General features: G+C 39.2%; 1 protein-coding gene across 9 annotated transcripts in view; it reads right to left on the bottom strand.

Moving 5' to 3' along the window:
- Positions 1–17,470, bottom strand: part of ppip5k1a (diphosphoinositol pentakisphosphate kinase 1a) — a 45,157-nt gene extending 27,687 nt beyond the window's left edge. For all 9 annotated transcript variants that reach the window (XM_074658815.1, XM_074658838.1, XM_074658831.1 and 6 more), the window contains exons 1-12: positions 17,336–17,470; positions 8,774–9,292; positions 6,752–6,947; positions 5,077–5,167; positions 4,893–4,978; positions 3,211–3,365; positions 2,489–2,590; positions 1,134–1,295; positions 915–1,036; positions 708–809; positions 228–314; positions 63–138 (exon numbers count right to left, since the gene is read on the bottom strand). In XM_074658815.1, the coding sequence (XP_074514916.1) occupies positions 63–138; positions 228–314; positions 708–809; positions 915–1,036; positions 1,134–1,295; positions 2,489–2,590; positions 3,211–3,365; positions 4,893–4,978; positions 5,077–5,167; positions 6,752–6,947; positions 8,774–8,917 (1,323 nt within the window). In that variant the 5' untranslated portion in view covers positions 8,918–9,292; positions 17,336–17,470. The remainder of the gene's footprint in view (positions 1–62; positions 139–227; positions 315–707; positions 810–914; positions 1,037–1,133; positions 1,296–2,488; positions 2,591–3,210; positions 3,366–4,892; positions 4,979–5,076; positions 5,168–6,751; positions 6,948–8,773; positions 9,293–17,335) is intronic.
- Between the last annotated feature and the right edge of the window lie 3,835 nt (positions 17,471–21,305).

Raw genomic sequence — 21,305 nt, 5'->3', positions numbered from 1 at the left:
GAGATCTGTGAGTAAAGCATTACAAGGTCAAACCTACTTAACCACGTCTGACTTATTGTTACCTGCAGTTGTTTTGGCTTCTTCAGCTTTAATTTCCCTGTTTTGTATCCTCCATATTTTTCAAAAAGATCAAAGAACCTGAAAGAATCAAAGACAAACTTCCAATTAATCAAAAGTGTTTAATCTGCCTGCAGTAAAAAAGGAAAATAATCACAGAGATAACCTACATGGGGTTGCGAACTTCCATCTTCATCTTCTGTTTGGGCGTTCGGTCTCCATGTCGGATGACAGCGATGACACAGCGGAGCTCCATCCTGAAGAAGAAGAAGAAGAAGAAGAAGAAGAAGAAGAAGAAGAAGAAGAAGAAGAAGAAGAAGAAGAAGAAGAAGAAGAAGAGTGAGTTATCAACAGTAAAATCACATTAATTGACTTTTCTTCCATCAATCTGTACAAAAATATACAACTGTATACGACATTTACAAATAGGTTATGCAGTTCCTTCCTAAACTGTGCAAAGTGTTGGTCCGCAAAAGGCAAATAAGATGGGTGCAATTAGCAAGAACAATACACAAAGAGTGTGTCTGGTTAGTCTGGTAGTCTGGTAAATTAGATCCAAACTATTCCTTTAAGGAACCACCAAAATTAATTTGAAGCACACCGAACAAACTGCCTGTTGCTAAACTGGTCTGACTGCTGTTCTGACTCACATGGTTCCTGAAGTCGTGGGAACAATGGGGATGTCCTCTGCCTCAGTGGGGATGGACCAAGGAATCTGAAACTGAGGAGCCAGCTCACGCATCACGATGTTCCTGAAGAGCCATGGAGACACACAAATTCAATCAGCAGATCTGAACTGAAAAATGAACCGAAGTGAGCTCAGGAGAAAATAGAATGACAACAAATAAACACGGTACCCGAGGATCTTGGCACAGTCGTCGTAGTACTTCATTGAGTTCTTCACAAAACTGAAACCATTGACGTCACACACATAGGAGTGTCCGTTGGCTCGGAGAAGATCGAAGCCACACACTGTTTGCTGCAGGGAGACGAGAGGAGGACACAGTTCGACATCAGCAATGCGACAACACAATGAAGGAAAGAGTAAAGTGGGACAAACCAATGCCTTAGCTTACCTTGAATGCTAGGCAGACCTTACGGGCCACCAGCTTCTCCATGGCTGAGAGCATGACGGGGTAGCGGACCTCCTTCCCCTCGCTGTCTCTCTCCACCTTTCCGTCCAGAGCCGGGGACTTCCGAGCCTCAGCATGAGCATAGTCCGGCCCCACAGTGTACACCTGAGGACACATTAAAAGCCACCAGACATCCTCTCAATCATTCTCGAATGTAAACATTGATTTTATAAGTTTCACTGACAATATTCTTTTCCCAAAACAGAAAAATGACCATAATAGAGCAGTGAAGTGTGAGGAGTTGCTGTTTTTCCCCCATTCTGTAATTATTTATTTATCTTATTTATGTTACGGCAACTTGATTCATTATTTCAACTTCCATTCTGAGAAATATTTTTTTTTCCATAAGCTTGTTTCTACCATACTCATGAGCTTTGGGCGGCGTTGCCAAGAAAAAGACGCCCATCTGAGGCGCAAATCAGATACCGTGTCTCAATTTGCGTTCTTCCATACTTACACTTGCTGTTTTGAGTGCATAAGGGCGTTCACACTGAAAAGTATGGCACAATGCTGTGCACCATGAGTACCCGGATGGTGTACTCATAACATTCAAAAAGTCGAGTGAAGACTCTCTTTAAGGTACATTTTTAACAGATAAAAATGCGTGATAAATTTGTGATTAATTTGTGATTAATCGCGATTAAATATTTTAATTGATTGACAGCCCTATTTGAATACAATTGTCAAGTTAGAAAACAAGCCGGCAGATATTATAGAAGGCGACAATCACGGTTAAATGTAGGTAGTTATACTCCGTCTGGTGTAATTTGCCATTAAAAAGAAGAAGCGGTCAAATGTTGTAATCATCATTTCTGGAGAGTGCATAATACGTTTATATCTTGTAATTTTAGTCGTATATTGTTTTTCTTCGCAATTTTATCATATGTCTGAGGAAAATGTTGATATTCCCATTATACCTTTGCATTTCTTGCATTATGTTACCCACTTGCTAAATTGTTAGCCTCTGTAGCTTCCAGACGCCGACAGTAACGCTAATATTGCTGTTGCTAAGCAGCGATGTGTTCTCACGACTTAACCACTTGAGCGCCAAGCATATACACGACTTCCCGTGTTGAAAACGCGAGCTCACGAGTTTCTATTGAAGGCACCATTAGTTAACTTCTCCCCCTAAGTGTTTATGTAAACAGGCTTGTGCCTTCAACAGTCTTTTGATAATCTCTGATGATTCAAACGGCAGATTTTCATGCCGATCCAATGGGGAAAATGAATGGGGCTTTTACTTCCAGAATCAGTGGTTTCCTTTCATAATATTAATCAATACTCAGTCCATATTCTACCTTAACATCGGTGCCATCTGTTGGCATGAACTCTTCATAGATGTAAGAGCCCGTCTTCCTCACGCTGGTCTCTGGTGAGTACACGCTGCTCCGGCTCCCGATCTACACAAAACACACAGAGAGAGAGAAAATGTTGTCAGTCTGAAAACTCTGCCGTCGGGCACAGATGTTTTTATTAACAGTCTCTATAACATCCATCACAATCTGAATTAAAGGCTGCAGCTCCATGTTTGACAACAGCATGCCTGATTTATGTTAATAGCTCTTTCTCTGGCAGAGTAATAGACTCTTGAATGTACCATAACAAGAGAACCTATTAAGTGGTGCAGGTTACTGCCTGGAGTGTTTAAGTCTGTTCAGCTGATTAACAGTTGCTGTTATGACTAAAGAGATAAAAGGAAGGTGTAAATTAAAAATGTCAGGACCAGATCTGGGCGTCTAACAACGTCTTGAGTCTAAAAACTAAATTCAGATCAGAGCCAGAACAAGTCAAAGTTGTGTCACTGTAACTGTGCAAGAGTAACTGATGGTGGCCGGCTGTTTTAGCTACAATATAAACAATTAAGTATTAATATAGTGGTTGTTTCAATTGGTTATCATGGCAACAGTAACCTGCGTTGACGGGACACTTTTAGGATGTTTCATCCCATCTTGCCACCAATTTCTCAACTGAAGCAGTGTTGGATTTACAGACTGAAAAAACATGAGGCCAAAGCAATGACCTTTCTGAAGAGCCGCTGGCTGCCTCCACCAGCAGAGGTTGGGTAGTAGATGTAGACATTGTGGTCCTCAGCGCAGACCGGCTTCTCAACAAAAGGCTTCTGGAATATCTCTCCGTTCACCTCCACATGGTCCTCTCCTTCCACCAGGTTACACTCTGAGACACACAGAGAAAGTGTTTCTGAGTGTGCCAGAAAGCCCCTTTTCATTACCCCTTTAAATATACACAGATGACATTTACAACCCCCCTGAGTTTTTACTCTCGAGCCCTGTGAAGCAGCTCTGCACTCTGAAGCATGTGACGCTCATTGGTCCCTACGAATACAGTCATAACTGTCAACAATGGCAGAGACATATAACATCTGATCCCTGATCAGTCCAAGAACTGCCTCTAGGTCACTGTGTAAAGACAGGATCTGAATGACAGACCCGTCAAATCACAGCACTTAAAAGGATAATTTGGGTGTTTTGAAGTGTGGTTGTATGAGGTACTTCTCCATAGTCAGTGTATTACCTACAGTAGATGGAGTTTGGAGAAACAGACAGAAAAACCAGCACGAGAGCAAAGCAATGTACTGCTGTGGACGGGGGCAGCAGCAAAACAGATTTTAGACATCTAAAAAAAAAAAATCATTATCAGTTTAAGTGTATGTTATATTGAGAATATTTTCACCACTTTACCTCGCCGTCAGACAGCCCTTTCTGACGAGGAACTGAAGCCGTTATGCTCTCTTCAAAGCCACCAGACTCCACTGACAAAAACAATAAGCTTACATCGTAGAACACGAGAGTTGCTGGTCTACTGCTGCTTTGATCGGTTAATTTGTGTTAGGCTACATCCACACAGATACGTTTTCATTTTAAAACGGATACGTTTTGCTACGTTTAGGCCTAGCATCCACACTTCTCCGGCGTTTTCGAGCCCCTAAAATGCTGCTGAGCCCATTTCAGTTTTAAAACTCCAGGGTTGCGGGGACCTTGTTGTCTCTGCTAGCAGCTGTTGTGCAGTTAAATTCGGCATTTTATAATGCTACTACTGCCTACATGCGCAGGAGGAAAGCTTTTATTTGAGCACTTTGCATTAATTCTCGTGTCCAGCGCTGCTTCCTGTTTACACCAGCATGTGCATGCCCAGTGTATGTGAATGGTCATGCGTTTTAAGGCGTGGTAGTATAAACGGAGATTAATTCTGAAACGGCCCTAAAACACTCATCTGGATGGAGATCATTTAAAACATATTAGTTTGGATGAAGCATTAGTGTGTGACTTTTAGTGGTGACTGGTACTCCTGTCTGTTTCTCCAAACTGGAGGCATGTCGACCGCCATCTATTGTAGGTATTGACTATGGATGAGTACCTCATACAACCACACTTCGAAAAATCCAAACTATCCCTTTAAGTATGGCACACTTGCGACTGCTTCACATTTGAAACTATATTTATCCACAAGCTGAAATAAAACCAATGCAGTCTTAATGATTAATGGTCTCAGGATGCTGCAGGGACAGGCCTGTTTCTGTTTAAGAGCTTTCTCTGGAGGAACAAAAGGCTTTAAGGATCAAATGAAAAGTGAATATAGTCAGCTTTCTATTGTGTTTTGTGATGTTAACTGCAGTAAACTTAAAGAAAAGACATATATAAAAAAGTAACTTATCAAATATCAGTAATGAGCCAGCAGACTGACCATCTGGTTTATCTGGGTCACGGTTCAGCACAGCATAGCGTGGTAAATCAATCCCTTCCTCCTGCAGGATGCGATACACCTCTCTCCTGTTAAACAAATGAATAAAATAACACATAAATGCTTTGCTTTGCACGCATCATTTTAACCAATAATGGAAATGTACTATCAGAGTATGTGTGAGTACCTGTCCTGTATGTAGTACTGCATGTTCAGGTCATTGAGGAGCAGAGGGTTTCTCAGCTTGGCATAGCTCACTGCCTTGTCCAGCGGGAATCCTGGCAGAGAAATGATTCAATAAATAAAGCTCATAGATAATATGATGTTAACAACGAGGGGAAAACAAGTTCAGAGTTATGGCTACTGAGACATTGTTAGAGAAAACACAAACACTTGAGGTACTGTAGACACACATCGAGAGACAGAACGAGTCTGTTGGACTAAACATAATGCTGACATTGTATAAGACAGGCATGCTGTTTAGTGTGTAAATGATTGGGCAGTTGATAAGAAGCCCATGTGATCACACAGACAGCAGTGTTTAGCTGGTAATGTTCTGTTGTGGAGGGCTTCCGCGGCAAAATCTTTGCCACCACCGCAAAAAAAAACAAATCACAAAAGAAAAATAGGAGTTGCTGGATGTAACTTCAGTTCTCTGTAGGGATGGGTACCGAAACACGATATTAAACGAGCCCAAGGGGCAAATGTTTTCAAGATTGTAGTATCGATAAGCTCCGACGTTAACGGTTCTGCTATCAGCATTGGAGAAATGAAGAAAATTGATTTCCTATTTATTTACACCTTTGATCTCACAAACTCTGTTTTCTAATTTGTATACAGATTAAAACATTTTTCAATCCAGTGGAGAGATCTCTCTCTCTCAGCTTGTTGTCTGTGTGTCTCTCTCCCCCACACAGAGACCAGAGAAGTGAATTAGTCTTTTGCTTGTAAGGGCGGAAACACAAGCAATCTGTCAAAACATCTAGCGAAAGTGCATCAGATACAGGTGGAGAAATGAACAGTTTTCAACAGAATAGCTCGTAGTTCATCCCTCGTTGCCCCATCCGCCATCAAATTACAGTTTATAATAGTGATTTGTTCAAAACATGACTGCTTTTTATACTATAAATAATTGTTTATTTTACCTTTTAATTATCACATTATCAGTGATTTGTTCAAAACAATGCTGTTGCAGTTGCTACTCGAATTTTTATTTATATACAGTATATATGACGAAATAAAGCAATGTTAATTCTGTTATTAATTACATTAATTTGTTCTCTTAAAAAAAATACAAAAAGAACCGTTAAGAGTACCGTTAAAGTACTGGATTGATAAGCAGTATCGGTAAGAATAGTAGAAGTACCGTTAAAATATTAACAACACCCGTCCCTAGTTCTATAAGTACGAGAACTGCAAGGAGAGGAAGAGAGATTGAGGCAGGTGATGTTTTTTTGGGTGATGTTTGTCATTGTATTTTGCTAATTTAATGGTCTGCCGCTGCTCAGCAGGCAGAGAGGGATACAGCGGGGGGGGGGAACAGCATGCACAGCTGTCATATTTTCACATCTAACTGTGAAATAAGGGTTTATTTCCATCAAACCAGAGCTGCTGATTGTTGGAATGACTAACCAAGACGGTTTTGGTGAGTTTTATTTTATTTATGTTTGAGTTTAGATACACTTCAGTTTTAAACACAAGTTTACAGAATATGCAACATGAGCATGTGTGTGTAGATTTATTTGAGTTTGTGTGATGAAACATAATTCATAATTCATATAAAACGAATGAAGACCCACAAATATCACAATGTGTCCCTGCATGTGTTTGTTTGTCTGTGTGTGTGGGTGAGTGTTTTGTACCCTTGGAGTGGAAGGAGATGAGGCAGTCACACAGAGGCCATTTGTCCACGGTCTCGTTGAGGATGGCGTCCTCTGGGAAGATGACCACAGTGATGTACTCAAACTTGCACAGCCTCTCCAGGATCTGGGTCATTGGCTTGGACTTGGACTTCTTCATCATGCAGCAGATCCCCACCACGATCTGTTGCTCCGGGGTCTGAACAAGGGAGCGAAAGAGAGAGAGAGAGAGAGAGAGCGAGAGAGAGAGGGCAACATTTCAACAAAGTGTCTGAGGAAGCAAGAGAGACAATGGCAGCTTTGTCCCATAAATCTCCCATAAAACCTCACACTGAAGAGCTGACTGAAATAGATTTCTGTAGACAGAGAAATTCATTGAAAATCGCCAATTTACCCGTGAGAGCACGCACATTTAAATTCATTTGATAGCCCCAACCACAGGCTTTAAAGGTTGTTTTGTTCCAACAAACCATGACGTAAGTATCTTGTTTGTAGCCCGGGACTCTCTAGTCTGTTAGCTACTATCCATCTGACTAATTCACAAGCAACCAATGTTTATGTCAACTAGCAGTGGCTATACAAACTAGTTATTTGCAACAACACTACTGACTGGCTCCTAACTAACAGTCACATTCAGTGTGTTTACATGCACTTGAGGAACTTGTCTTTTTGTGTTGTTTTCTTCAACCCAATCTCCGTAATCTGGTTAAGGGATTAAGGAAACCTGATTTCCCCATATAGATTTCTCCTGAAGAAGGCTGATGTCTTTGTCGTGTAAACACATAATCTGGTTATTAATTGTCTTTTTACATGTATGCATGTGCATGACAAAAAGACCTCAGACTAGAGTTGTACTGATGCCAGTATCAGAAACGCCACCGATACAGCCTAAAATGCTGGACTATGTATCAGCATATACGCAAGTCTTTGCACCAATCCGATATCACGTTATTTAATTTATCAGCTCATTTACGCTGCACAGGAACAAAAACAACACGTGTCACTCGCTACCTGGTCGGTACTGCGCATGTGCAACTCTCAACAGAGATGAGAAAGAAGTGATATGGCTCACTCGTGAGCTACTTCCATGATCAGCTCCGGAAACAATGATCGCTGCGTCTAAAATCGGTGATAGAAGTAGTTAACCAGTGAGCCATCTCACTTTTTTCTTCATCTCTGTTTAGAGTTGCACATACGCAGTACCTATCGGACAGCTGCTAGCGGAGAGTGTAACGTCAGCCAGAGCTAGCAAAATGTCAGCAATTTGGCAATATTTTACAATAGAAAATTTATCAAACTGAATAATAGAAGAAATATCTATGGCAATCATTCTCTGTATGTATTTGTTCATGTTTTACAAAGAGTTTAATATGAGCCAGGCCACACAACAATGATAGCAATCATATCACATACAGGGTAGGTAGTATGCAGCTGTTCAAAATAACAAAAATATTGCATATATTTTCGTTTTTAACACTCAGATCGGTATTCAGTATCGGCCAATTCACAAGTTCAGGTATTGGAATTTGACACATTGCTGTGACAGCAGAGAGGCGGATCAAAGGAGAGATGATTGTATTCTTTAAAAAAATGCACCTAGAAAGCGGTGTCGTCTGTCACCAATATAGTTAAAATAAGAAAACCATGCTTCCAAAAGAAGGTTAGATGTAGGTGAGAAGTAGACGCATTCTGCGTAACGTAGTTTCTCTGAGTAACCGAGTTACTTAAGTGCATGTAAACGCACTGAATGCCTAAATACAAAGATGATCTGAGTGAAATGATCTGGTCCCAGTAAAAAGCCCTGCAGACATTAACCCTATCTGTTGAGCTCTTTTGAGAACACCATGCTGTGTTTGAGAAATTATTTTTAAGTTATTTATAGACACTTTACTGACACCCTGTACCGCTGACTCATCTGCAATGTTATTATTGACTGATGCTTTTGATATGATATTCTACCTAATGTTTTCCAGCTAAGTGGAGGAGCAGATTATAGTAAAGAGGTAATTTAGTTTGACATCCCACCGAGTCTGTGTCTTCGTCGTCCTCATACAGCTCCATGTCTGTCCTCATGCTATCTTCCGGGACCTCGCTCTCATCGTCCTCGCAGCCCACGAAGAATCTGGGAGCGCCACGCCGGCTCTCGCCCGGGCTGTTGGGCATTGACATCACAGTCCCACGCGGCAGCCCTCAGCGTCCCACCGCGCCATCGTACACCAACACACCGCCAGAGTGGGCCGCCGATGGGAGGGCGCGAGGCCTGGGGAGAGGGACGGGTCCTCTCTGCCTGGGCTGGACAGCAGAGCTGGTGGACGAAGGTGTGTGAGGCAGAGGAGCAGAATGAGTCTGAATGAGCGGCGCTCAAACCTAAACGACGGTGCTAGTCAGTCTTCTGCAGTGACGCCGTGACTCAGGTTTCTCATTCTTCATTCAGCAAATTCACATCTCATATGGTTTTCTCAAGAGTCTTCAGCAACTTGGAAGCTGCAGCTCCAATTATCTGACGACAGTCCTGTCCTCCATTTGAATGCAAGACTCACAATCCTACAAGAGAAACGAAACATTGAACATAATTTATTAGGGTTGTGTATTGGTAAGAATCTGGCGATACGGTACATATGATGATACAGGGGTAACGATTCAATATATCGGGATACTGTAAGCACGGCGATAATTAAGAAAGCATCTTTGTTTGGTACAGATCCCGGCAAAAATCACACCATATTCACTTCAATGAAAATGAGAATAAAGTAAAAATTGTAAAAATTATCATTCCCTCTAGCATCGCAAATCATATAGTGATTGTAAATTGCAATATGAGTCGAAATAATCAAAACATTTTCAAAATCGTTCAGCCGTAGTGCACAAGTTGGTGCATTTTACCAAACTGGTCGACAAGGGCAAAACGTAATATCTTCAAAAAAAAATAAAAAAATATATCTAGAGCATCCAACGTATAAATCCTTATAGTGATACAGGCAGACATAGCGGGCACATTTTCTGTGTAAAGAGACCCCTCCATGATGAAATATGATGTTTTGCAAAACACTTCTAATCATCTTCCACTGCTTCTATTTTGGATCATGTTAGTCAGACTCGGGCTCAGAAGTATGGTGGATTATAATCAACCAATTTCATGCAACATTTTTCTTCGGATTTCATTTTTAATTTTGCGGTTTCCTGATTATGTCGTATAATTTGTTCTTATCAGTTAGTTTGCTTTGTGTGTAAAACGATTTAAGCATTGAAACCAATGATTAAAATCACAAATTAAGTCTAAATAGATTAAACTGTTTCATTGAGATGGTTTCTTTCTAACACATTCTCATTATGCCAAGCTTTGTGGGTAATTTTGGTCTTTCAACTAAAAAAAGAATACCGTGTCTGGCACTGCATTACCCAGCCAATATACCATCACTGTTAAGCAGAAACGGCCGTGTGCTTGAGCAATAATTACCTCCAGCACTTAGTCTACGGTTACACATTCAACCCTGACGCTGCAGTCTGGTGCTGCTAAACAGCAGGGGCATCAGCTCTCATCTGCATTTCCATCACCACTAAACATTAGCCAGTCATAGAGACAGGACAGACAGCGGACCACATGTCTTACTGCAGACAAACCACAGCTACTCATTACTCTCTGGCACCGGCACGCTATAAGACACCCATCTGAACAACAAACCGCTTCACCATCAGGCTCAGTCACTCAAGGGTCAAGGCAGAGCATTTGCAGCGGAAAATACTGTTATTAGCATAAGCAGCCTAGAAGGGGTCCAAATGAGATAATAAACAAACACGCAACTGTCCAAAGCCTTGGGGATCTCACGCTGAGGGGACATAAAATAACACTGCAAGAAGACCAAGTCACCTCCACAGGACGTGCCTGTTTAGTTGAAGGTCCCTGTGACCTCAAAGCAGTACTCAGCCAATCTTCATGGGATTCACAAATAATAGTAAAGCATGTATGTCTACATTTCACTCGAGTAGAAATGTTTAGTCCATGAATCAATAAGTCAGTCAACAAAAAATGTATAATTGGAAACTATTTTGATAACCAGAGTACTATTTTCAAGTTTTTCTTTGTCTTCTAATCAAGTCAATTTTATTTAAATAGCCCAATATCCAAAGATTGTATATAAGAAGTGGACGTAGTCACAGTGACGTCACTCATTGGTTGTGGACTTCCATTTTGAAGCCTCGAGTTCGGCATTTTGGCTGTTTCCATCTTTGTCTTTTGGAACGAGAAGTGACACGAGAGGGTGGAGCTAAGTACAACCGAATGCTGAATAAGACATTTTTAGGCAACCAAAAAGGTTATAATTAACTTTCATTAACTGAAAACACTGTGAAAGGGTTAAAGTTGTAAGTCGAAAACACGGACAACTCCCAGACCGGATAACGCCGTGGTAGTGACCTGTCAATCACAAGTTAGCCCCGCCCTAAAGCATCCCCTGCTTTATGGTCTATCTGACTCTAAATGGGACCATAATTTACTAAATGAACATCACGCTGTATTGAAGAAGACTTGAAACTAGCGATTGAGATCATAAACTCATGTTTACAATGTTTACTGAGGTAATAAATCAAGTGCTCATTTTCTCATAGACTTCTATACAATCAGACTTCTGTACACCATACAACACCGTCTCTTTTCTATGACCCTCGCAGCGGATGAGGAAAAACTCAGCCAAGAAAAAGACTCGGTCAAACCTGAGTATATGTCTGGACCGTGTTGGTCAGTCTGTGAATTTGTGGCTAAATTCTTACACAAATAGTGAGTGGTCATGTCTATGATGTTAAATCCAGCGCTACATGTCCACCAGGTCTGGCGAGGACGCTAGGGGACGCCCTGCTCCACCGAACTGGCCGTTCAAGCGGTGATGTACCCGATCGTGGAACGCACCTGATTGGTCCCTGGTTTTCTACTCGCCTTTTCAAACAGAAAACAACATGGCGGCCTGCTTGTAAACTTTCTGTTATTCCGTCTAAACAATCCACCAAAATCTACTTCTGAAAACATTTTAAGCGAGAAATAGGCGATGCAACTGCTGAATCTGGTTTCATTTTAGAACTAGATCGCCTGGTTTGACAGCTTGGTCCAAGTTTGATGAGTAAGGACACGTCACGCTGGATGGGCTCGTTTGCATAAAGGACTGTTCCACTTTTTTTCATTTGGAAAGAGATACTGCCAACACTCGGCCAACCAGTCGTGTAACGTCTGTCACTCATCACTTCTCATCCCTCGCTCAGTAACTTTTCTTTTTGGCTGGCCCTCTGCGGTCCAGCCAAAAAAAAAACTTTTAACAGGGAAAAGAATAATGGTAGTAAATTGGTTGTTGGACAGACAATTTTGCAATTTGAATATGTTAACCTGGGAACTTTGGGAAATTGTTATGGCCACCTTTCACTATTTTTGGACATTTTATAGACCAGGGGTTTTTAAAGTCTGAGGCTGTCGACCTGGCCTCCCCTAAGACAAAGCTCGGAAAAAAGAAAAACATGAAAATACCTCAAAAACACTGCATCTCTGAACTATCCTCTTTACCCAAATCACACACATGCTCATCTATGTGATCTTCTTTTGATAACTAATGTAATATTGTTTCACTTCCATTCACCGAGCCTTCCATGAAACTGTATGGAGCCCCCCTGGGGGGGACCAAGCCCCACTTTAAAAACCTCTATTATAGATGATTACTCAAGAAAATAATCCTCAGATTAATCGATAATAACAACTATTTGAATATTAAAGAAACATCAGTTCAAAGGACGCTTAGTGTGACTGAAGAAGTAGTTAAACCTACTGCTGTCTTCCACCAATTAAATGTTCTTTGGAAAGGGGGAAAGAAGATGTGAAGATAACAGTAAAAGTTGTATTTAATAAATGTATTTGTGAGGACTTTATCTTTCCATTTAAACATAGTTAAAGTATTATGCCTTGATGTTGGTCACATCTGTTCAAATCCATTTAAGGCAATGGAAATAAGAAAACAGGGCTCTGTAGCTGTTACATTATAAAACATTAACTGTTGCCTGGTACCCACATACAGACATATATTCTTACTCTCATTCTGGCACGGAGTTGATTTAAAATAAACTCTTTCCACGCCTAAGTGGATTAGTGTTTCAGAGTTTGAGCGTAACAGTCAATCCCTTCTATTACACCTGCTTACTCAGGCTAAGAGCAGGGCCAGAGCTCCTATTGAGGAAACTGAGGTCATGACTCATGTCTTCTTTATTTTTTATGGGACTTTGGGGGGTTTAGGCGACCCCGGGTGCAGTTTACATTCTAGTTTCATGCTACACATGAAACACACGTGAAGCTACATGTGAAAACCCTGTACCCTCATTAGGTCAACTTTTAAGGAGCTTGGTAATATATAGTTTCAACCTTTTGACACAATCATGTTGGTTTTTGAGAGGTTTTTCATAAACTTAAGAGACATGGGAGCAGAATGTAATCGTTCAACTGATATGACAACATGACAGCCAATTAGGTTTTCACTATCAATTAATCCACCTGTTATTTACTAGATACATTTTTTTTGCTTAAATAATTACTTTAACAATTAATCATTTATCAAAATAGTTGCCAATTCCTTTTTCTGTCGACAGCATAATCAATTAATCGATATGTAACTGGAGAGTAAAGCATGGTGGATTTTATAAAGGCTGATATGAGAATATAGTAAAACTCCAGGTCATAAGTGGAAATTTACTGAAGCTCAACAATGAGACCGAGTCTTCCCTTTGACCTCTCACTCATCACATACATAATAATCTCTGCCTGAGTTTCTGGGTCTCTATTGCACCACTTTCTATTCATTAAAAGTCCAACCTCTACCCCACCTTGAACCGGATGACTCAGGACTCCTTGCTGGGACAGGCTCAGACGCCTCCTGCAGAGCGCTCTACGTGAATCTGCTCCAGCTTTTAAAGGGGACAGATTATGCTAATTTTCTCGTTCATACTTGTATTTTGTGTTTCTTCTACAGCATGTTTACATGATTAAATGTTAAAAAAACACATTATTATTAACTTTATTGAGTTGATAAAGTTTCCAACACCTTTTACCTCACAGTAAGGATTGCCATGTTGCCACCTAAACAGACTGAAGTGGGTGTGTGGGCAGTAATGTTTTGCCAAATCTTGATTTCAAATAGCCACGTGACGAGCCACAGTTACGTGCATAACCTCCTATCATCTTTTTAAAGGCTGATACCAATAATTTCTATACACTGTGTGTTCACATTTTTCTATTTTGAAAAAGAATAAATAAAGGATTCAGCATTTCGCCGCCAGAACTTAGCTCCCTCCAGTCTGCAGAAAGCTATCAGATGTGTGTTTCAACAGTCTGTGCATGTATTGAAACTAATGCCTTGAAATGATTCATAAAATTAATTCAAACTATAATCAAATTTAGGGTTGCAACTAACGATGACGTTTATTATAGATCAGGGCTGTCAAACATATGGCCGGGGGCCTGAACCGGCTTGCAAAAGGGCCCAATCCGGCTCACTGGATGACTTTGCAAAGTGTAAAAATTTCAGACAATTTTTCAATAAAATGCACAGCTATTCCTATTTGGCAGTCGCGCTGTCCTGATAAGAGTAGCAGGCCCTATGCTGGATACGCTATTATAGATCCCACATGCGTACAGGCTACGTGACACAACACTGTCAAGCTACTGTTCATGCAGTAGTTGCCGGTGGAAAATATCTTTGTCGAAAAGGAGAAAAGTGGGCACAGAGTGTAATAAAAATGGACAAGTTCCTATTTCATCACTAAGGTAAATGGGAAGCCAGTGTGCTTGGTGTGTTCACAGCACCTTTCAGTGCTCAAAGAATAATATTCGTTCTGTTTTTAGTTGTAACCGAGAGAACAGCGAGACATCTCAGGTTTTCAGAATGTACTTGTAAATCTTTACTCTAACAGGAAGGGAACATTTGGAGGTGTTGTTATTTATAGTTTACTATGCAATGGTTTTACTGGTCCGGCCCACTTGAGATCAAATTGGACTGGCCCATGAACTAAAATTAGTTTGATAACCCTGTTATAGATTAATCAGCAGATTATTTGCGCGACTAACCAATTGGTCTTTCAAATGTTTAAAAAATTGAGAATAACATCCATCACAATTATTTAAACCCAGGTGACATCTTCAAATTGCTTGTTTTTACCGAACCAACAGTCCAAAAACCCCAAACATATTGATTTTACAATGACATTAGACAAAGAGAAGCAGAACATCCGATCGATTAAAAACAGTTAGTGATACATTTTCTGTCACCAACTAATTGACTAATCGTTTCTGCTCTAATTGAGTAAAATAAAGCCAATTAATCTAAATTATTAGATCATATATGGTGTCATTTCAAAATATTCTGCAGGAGAGAGAAGAGGGGGGGAGTGAAGATTTTAATTGATTTTTTTATAATAACCTCAGTATTTCTAAAATCCTGGCGTTAGACAAAGAGAAGCAGGAAATCCGATCGATAACAACAGGTAGTAACACATTTTCTGTCACCAATTAATTGATTAATCGTTTCTGCTCTAATTGAGTAAAATAAAGCCAATTAATCTAAATTATTAGATCATATTTGGTGTCATTTCAAAATATTCTGCAGGAGAGAGAAGAGGGGGGGGGAGTGAAGATTTTAATTGTTTTTTAATAATAACCTAAGCATTTCTAAAATCCTGGAGTTGGATCTGCAGTACTGTGAGTATTTTGGGAATTTCCTTTCACGACTTCACACCTCAATAACACAATTAACGTTACCCTGAGAAAACCACTAATATAATAGCTGCACATGAGGGGGGCTGACAAAGAATAGAATAGAATAGAAAGCTTTATTGTCATTGTATTAAATACAACGAGATTCATAGTTGCCACTTCTGGTCAGTGCTTTAAAACAAATATTTGACAATACTAAACGAGGCAGATAAAACATATAACAGATAAAACACACACAGTTATAAAGCAAATAAAACAGGTAGAGTAGATGTAATAAATAAATAAATAGAAACAGAAGTGTTACACTAGAGGTATAAAATATAAACATAGATGTAATGTAAACAGAGGTAATTGCACTTGTAAAATAGGTAAGGTAGATGTAATAAATAAAATGTAAACAAAGGTAGTTGCACTTGAGGTGTATATTGCATCAAGGATATATTGCACAGACAAATGTATTTCACATTCAGTGTATTAATATTGCACAGATTTATTGTTTGTTCAGTGTCCGTATGGCCCAGACATGTTTAACTCTATGAATTTAGGGCACAAGGCGATATGTTAGAACTGAACTAAAAATACTCATACAGCTACCATGGTTAATGTTAACCTATATCACAGACTGACGGTTGCTGTTATACAGGGAACGAAATTAGCACCTGCCACCTGCCAAATACAGGGTAAATGTTGGTTGTGACAGGTGAAAATTTCAGGTCACCTGCCACCATGGCCGACAAGTTTTCCTTATTATAAGAAATATTATTTTTAAAAAGCAATTCTAAAGCCTGAATTAAATATATGGTAACACTTAATTTTACAGGTCCACAAATTTCATGGTAATTAGGTGATAATTAGCAAGTAACCTATTTGAAATTTCTTTGGAATTACTGCCAAATTACACCAATATTTACCTATAAATTTATTGAAAATTACTTTATTATAAACATTATTTTATCATTATATTCTGCTATTTCTCAATAGCTGGTAATTTATTTAATACATTTCCAGGAAAAGAATTCAAAGTTATTTGATATGCTTTATTTCCATGTCTGCTGGTAAATAGATGATAATAAGTAAATAACTTCTTTGAAATTTCTTTAAAAACAGCCTGAATCATGACATTAGTTACCAGGTTAAACTAAACTGAACTATAAATACTCATACAGGTACCATGGTTAACGTGAACCTACATCACAGACTGACGGTTGCTGTTAGTTACATCTACAGCTACTTTACAGCAACAAGTCCATGTTACACTAATGTGTTATTATATAACGCAGCTAATGGATGCTAGAAAGGGAACACGTCGATATTTAGAACCATTAACCAGAATAATAACACAGTTTAATGGTGATATAAGTACATAAAACAAATCTTAACTGCCCTACACAGTTAGTTGAATTCTAGAATAACGTTATTAGACGTTATCTCTGGTTAATTATAGCACATTTAGCTTAACATTAGCTAGCTGATGTCAAGGCCTATTGAAGGAGGCTGAGACACGCGTCATAGCTGATGGTGGGTATTGCGCATGAGCAGTAAATTCTGGCCTGCTCTCGGGGCAATTGAGCCAATCAAAACACGGGATCGCAGCTTCAGTTACACTGCGCACGCGCTGTACACCCACAGCCCAAGACCCGTCACCCAGCCTCCTTCTATAGGCCTTGGCTAACGTTAGCTACTGTTAGCATTCAGCTAAATACTCGCTAACTGCTTCGACAATGTAAACAAGAGACAGTTTGTCCGCTTTAGAAGCAAAATACCGAATATCTGAGCGGTTATTGATGTTAACAAGTGGAAGCGTGTGGATGTTATATCTGTTAGCAGCGAGTAATATTAAATAATAGACTCACAGTGAAGCTGGGAGGTTTGTATCGCTGCTGCTGCCATCATCATCTTCATCATCTTCATCATCATCATCATCATCAGCTCGCTGGACTAGTGATGTGAAGGTCGAGAACGGGCTGGTTCAAAGAACCAGTTCTTTTTAGTGAACGATGGGAGCCGGCTCCCGTCTGAGAGACTTTTTTTTTAAAATTTTTTTAATTTTTATTAATTCAAGGCAGAATGATATGATGATCTCCTCCGCACCACTGGCACTCCATGCCACTCTGGTGTGGTCTGTTGCGTTGCGTTGCGTTGCGTTGCTTTGCGGTGCGCTGAGGTGCAGTGCACGAATAGCAGACAAGATGAGTGACAGTTGGAAACGAAGCAGAATGTAAAATGACGGTATTCCGGAAATTATAAGGTGTGGTGCGCTGAGGTGCGTTGCGTTGCGGTGCGGTCCGGTGCGATGCGCTGAGGTGCGTTGAGGTGCGGTGTGTTGCGCTGATGTGCGTTGCGCAGCGGTGCGCTGAGGTGCGTAGAGGTGCGGTACGCTGAGGTGCACGAATAGCAGACAAGATGAGTGACAGTTGGAAACGAAGCAGCATGTCAAATTATGGTATTCGGGAAATTATAAGGTTTAGTATAATTATATTGAATAGTTTAAGTGATATAGATAGATAGATAGATAGATAGATAGATAGATAGATAGTAACTTTACTGATCCCGAGGGAAATTCACGTTTCCAGCATCACAGTTCCATAGTGCAAAACATGTTAGTAAAAAGGCAGTAAAAAAGTTAGTAGTGCAAAAAAATATACAAGATATAAAAATACAAGGAGATGAAGAAAACTGTTAAAACTGAATGTAGTGCAGGGTAACAGCTGCGATACACGACTATTAAAAAGTGCAGAAGAGAATGTTAAAAATGAGTATAGTGCAGGGTAACTCCAGTAGCTTAGTCCATGAAAGTGCGGTGCGCTGAGGTGCATTGCGGTGCGGTGCGGTGCACGAATAGCAGACAAGATGAGTGACAGTTGGAAACGAAGCTGCATGTAAAATTATGGTATTCTGGAAATTATAAGATTTAGTATATTTATATTGAATAATTTAAGTGATATATGTGCACAATTACTAATCATAGGTCAAAACAGCGCTAATTTTGGCTGAATTATAAAAGGCAGAAGTGGTAAAACGAAGAGCCGTTTGGGAGCCGAAAGAGCCGGCTCTTCTCTTCTTGGTGAGCTGAGCCAAATGATCTGGATCACTAAAAAGAGACGGACTTCCCATCACTACTCTTTGACAGTTTGCACGTGAAACCAATCTTGTTTTTTCCCTCAGTTTGACGCACGCGTGATTGACGTCTGAAAACAACCAATAGGAGAGCAAGATGACTTTAGAGAAGGCGGGCGTAAACATATGTGAGCCAATGAGCGACGATAAGAGTCAGTGGTTGCCGTGCATGAGCAAATCCCAATGAGAGGAAGAGTGTTAGTGGCCTCTAGTGTTGAAACAGAGACAATAAAATAATTAGTTTGAATAAAAATGATGAAAAAACAACTTTACAATTATATTTATTTGACACCTACAGTTACTTTGAAGATTATATACAATTTATTTTATTTGAAGTTGTTTTCTCTAGTGTACTTAATGAACAACTACATACAAAATTGGTTTATAAACTATTGTAATTACGAACTTTAAATTACATATATGAAAACAACCTTGAAAAAAGGGAAAAAATAAAGTATGAAAAAAATAATAATTATATTTATTTGACACCTACAGTTACTTTGAAGATTACATATTATTTTATTTTATTTGAAGTTGTTTTCTCTGGTGTACTTAATGAGTTAGTCTATAAGCTCAACTACTTAAAAAATTGGTTTATAAACTATTTTAATTATGAACTGTAAATTGCATATATGAAAACAACCTTGAAAAAAGGAAAAAAATAAAGTATATATATATATATATATATAAAAGAAATATATATATATATATATTTGACACCTACAGTTACTTTGAAGATTATATATAATTTATTTTATTTGAAGTTGTTTTCTCTAGTGTTAATGAGTTCGTCTATAAGCTGAACTACTTAAAAAATTGGTTTATAAAGTATTGTAATTACGAACTGTAAATTGCATATATGAAAACAACCTCGAAAAAAGTGAAAAAATAAAGTATTTAAAAAATATATATATTTTACATCCCCCATGATGACCTAAAAATAAAATGTGTTGTCATAAATTATACCACCTTACACTATATCTAGTTGTTAAAATTATTGCATGTTTGGATTTTTCATTACAAAAAATTTCACAGTATAAAAATAAATAAAATTATATAAAAATTAAATAAATTGCACAACAAATAAAACAACAATCGGGGTCTTTTAAACAATTGGAATAAATTTGAAATGTCCAATCTAATAGTTTTTTTCCTATTTAGAATTTATTTAGTTTAAATTTTCAATCGTGGTCAAATATGTTTTAAAATCAGTATCTTTAAAAGTATAAAAGGAGGGTAGTCTGTTAAGCCATATCATTTTATGGATATAATATTTTGCTAAGATAATAATCAAATTAATTATGTAAATTTCTAAAAACTGGAATTGTTAAAAGTGAGAACAAGCAATAAGATCTTAAAAGTCTCACTGGAAGCAGACAGGAAGCCAGTGGAGGGATACCAAAACTGTTGGAAACTACTTAAACATCTTTTCTTTCTGAATGTATATGTGTTGACTACATGAAGCCCACTGCACAAAGGTGGACCAGCAGAGAGACAATCACATGGAACATGAGTTTATCCAGACATTTCCCCTCATTGTGTGAGATAGCGAGTTCATCTATCAGGCCAGTAACACCACTGTGCAACAGTACAACCCACACAAACCCTTCTGGAGGAGCAAGCATTGCTTAACCACCAATTACCACTACTGCTGGTAGTACACTTCAATGTTTTGTTATAAGGGTTGTCAAAGTTAACGAGATAATAACACCTTAACACACATTTGTTTTAACGCCACTTAATATACCTACCCACTTTATGATAATCACATGCAGTTTGGGGCAAGTCATAGTCAAGTCAGCACACTGACACACTGACAGCTGTTGTTGCCTGTTGGGCTGCAGTTTGCCATGTTATGATTGGAGCATATTGTTTTATGCTAAATGCAGTACCTGTGAGGGTTTATGGATCAATATTTGTCATTGTTTTGTGTTGTTAATTGATTTCCAATAATAAATACATACATACATTTGCATAAAGCAGCATATTTGTCCACTCCCATGTTGATAAGAGTATTAAATACTTGACAAATCTCCCTTTAAGATACATGCCTTTAAGGTAATTTGTGATTAATCGCTATTAACTATGGATAATCATGTGATTAATTGTGATTAAATATTTTAATTAATTGACAGCCCTAGTTGTTTTGCATAAATCCAACAACAGGAAGTTTCGTGGTCGGTTCTCCTACTCAAGCTCAGCGTTTTCTAAAAGGTGACCCTGCCCTCCTCCATCAACAGAGAGTCAGCAGAGCAAACTACCGCCTGCTGCTGCAGCTGATGTAAGGGCCAACGCTGACGTCAGCGTGTCTCTGAGCGTCCCTGTTCAGACCAGAGTCTGTTTGACCACCTCGCCACCCTGACCGTTACATACCTGTGTGCAGTCCAGATGGAGCTGCTGCTGCTGCTGCTGCTGCTGTGAACTTTGCAGGGTCATATTGGCCACTATGCAAAGAGTGTTTTGGGTGCTAAACAAGGTTCTTCTATAATCAAACTGAAACATGGAGAAGAGAAGAGAGCGTGCACCCACTTGAGCAAATATTGTCAGTAATGCGTTTCCCTGTTGGCTTAAGATTTTCCTCGAAATAAGCAACAATTTACACTAAAACCCAAATATGGTGTTGCATCACGTCAGCTTGTACGCGCTAGAAACAGAGTACAGATTTATCTAAACTCTCCCTGTCTTCTCCTGCCACAAAGAGCCTCT

This window comes from Sebastes fasciatus, chromosome 2 (genome assembly GCF_043250625.1).
Source record: "Sebastes fasciatus isolate fSebFas1 chromosome 2, fSebFas1.pri, whole genome shotgun sequence".
NCBI lineage: Eukaryota > Metazoa > Chordata > Actinopteri > Perciformes > Sebastidae > Sebastes > Sebastes fasciatus.
Note: the sequence above shows the minus strand (reverse complement) of the source record. Positions and strands in the feature narration are given on the sequence as shown.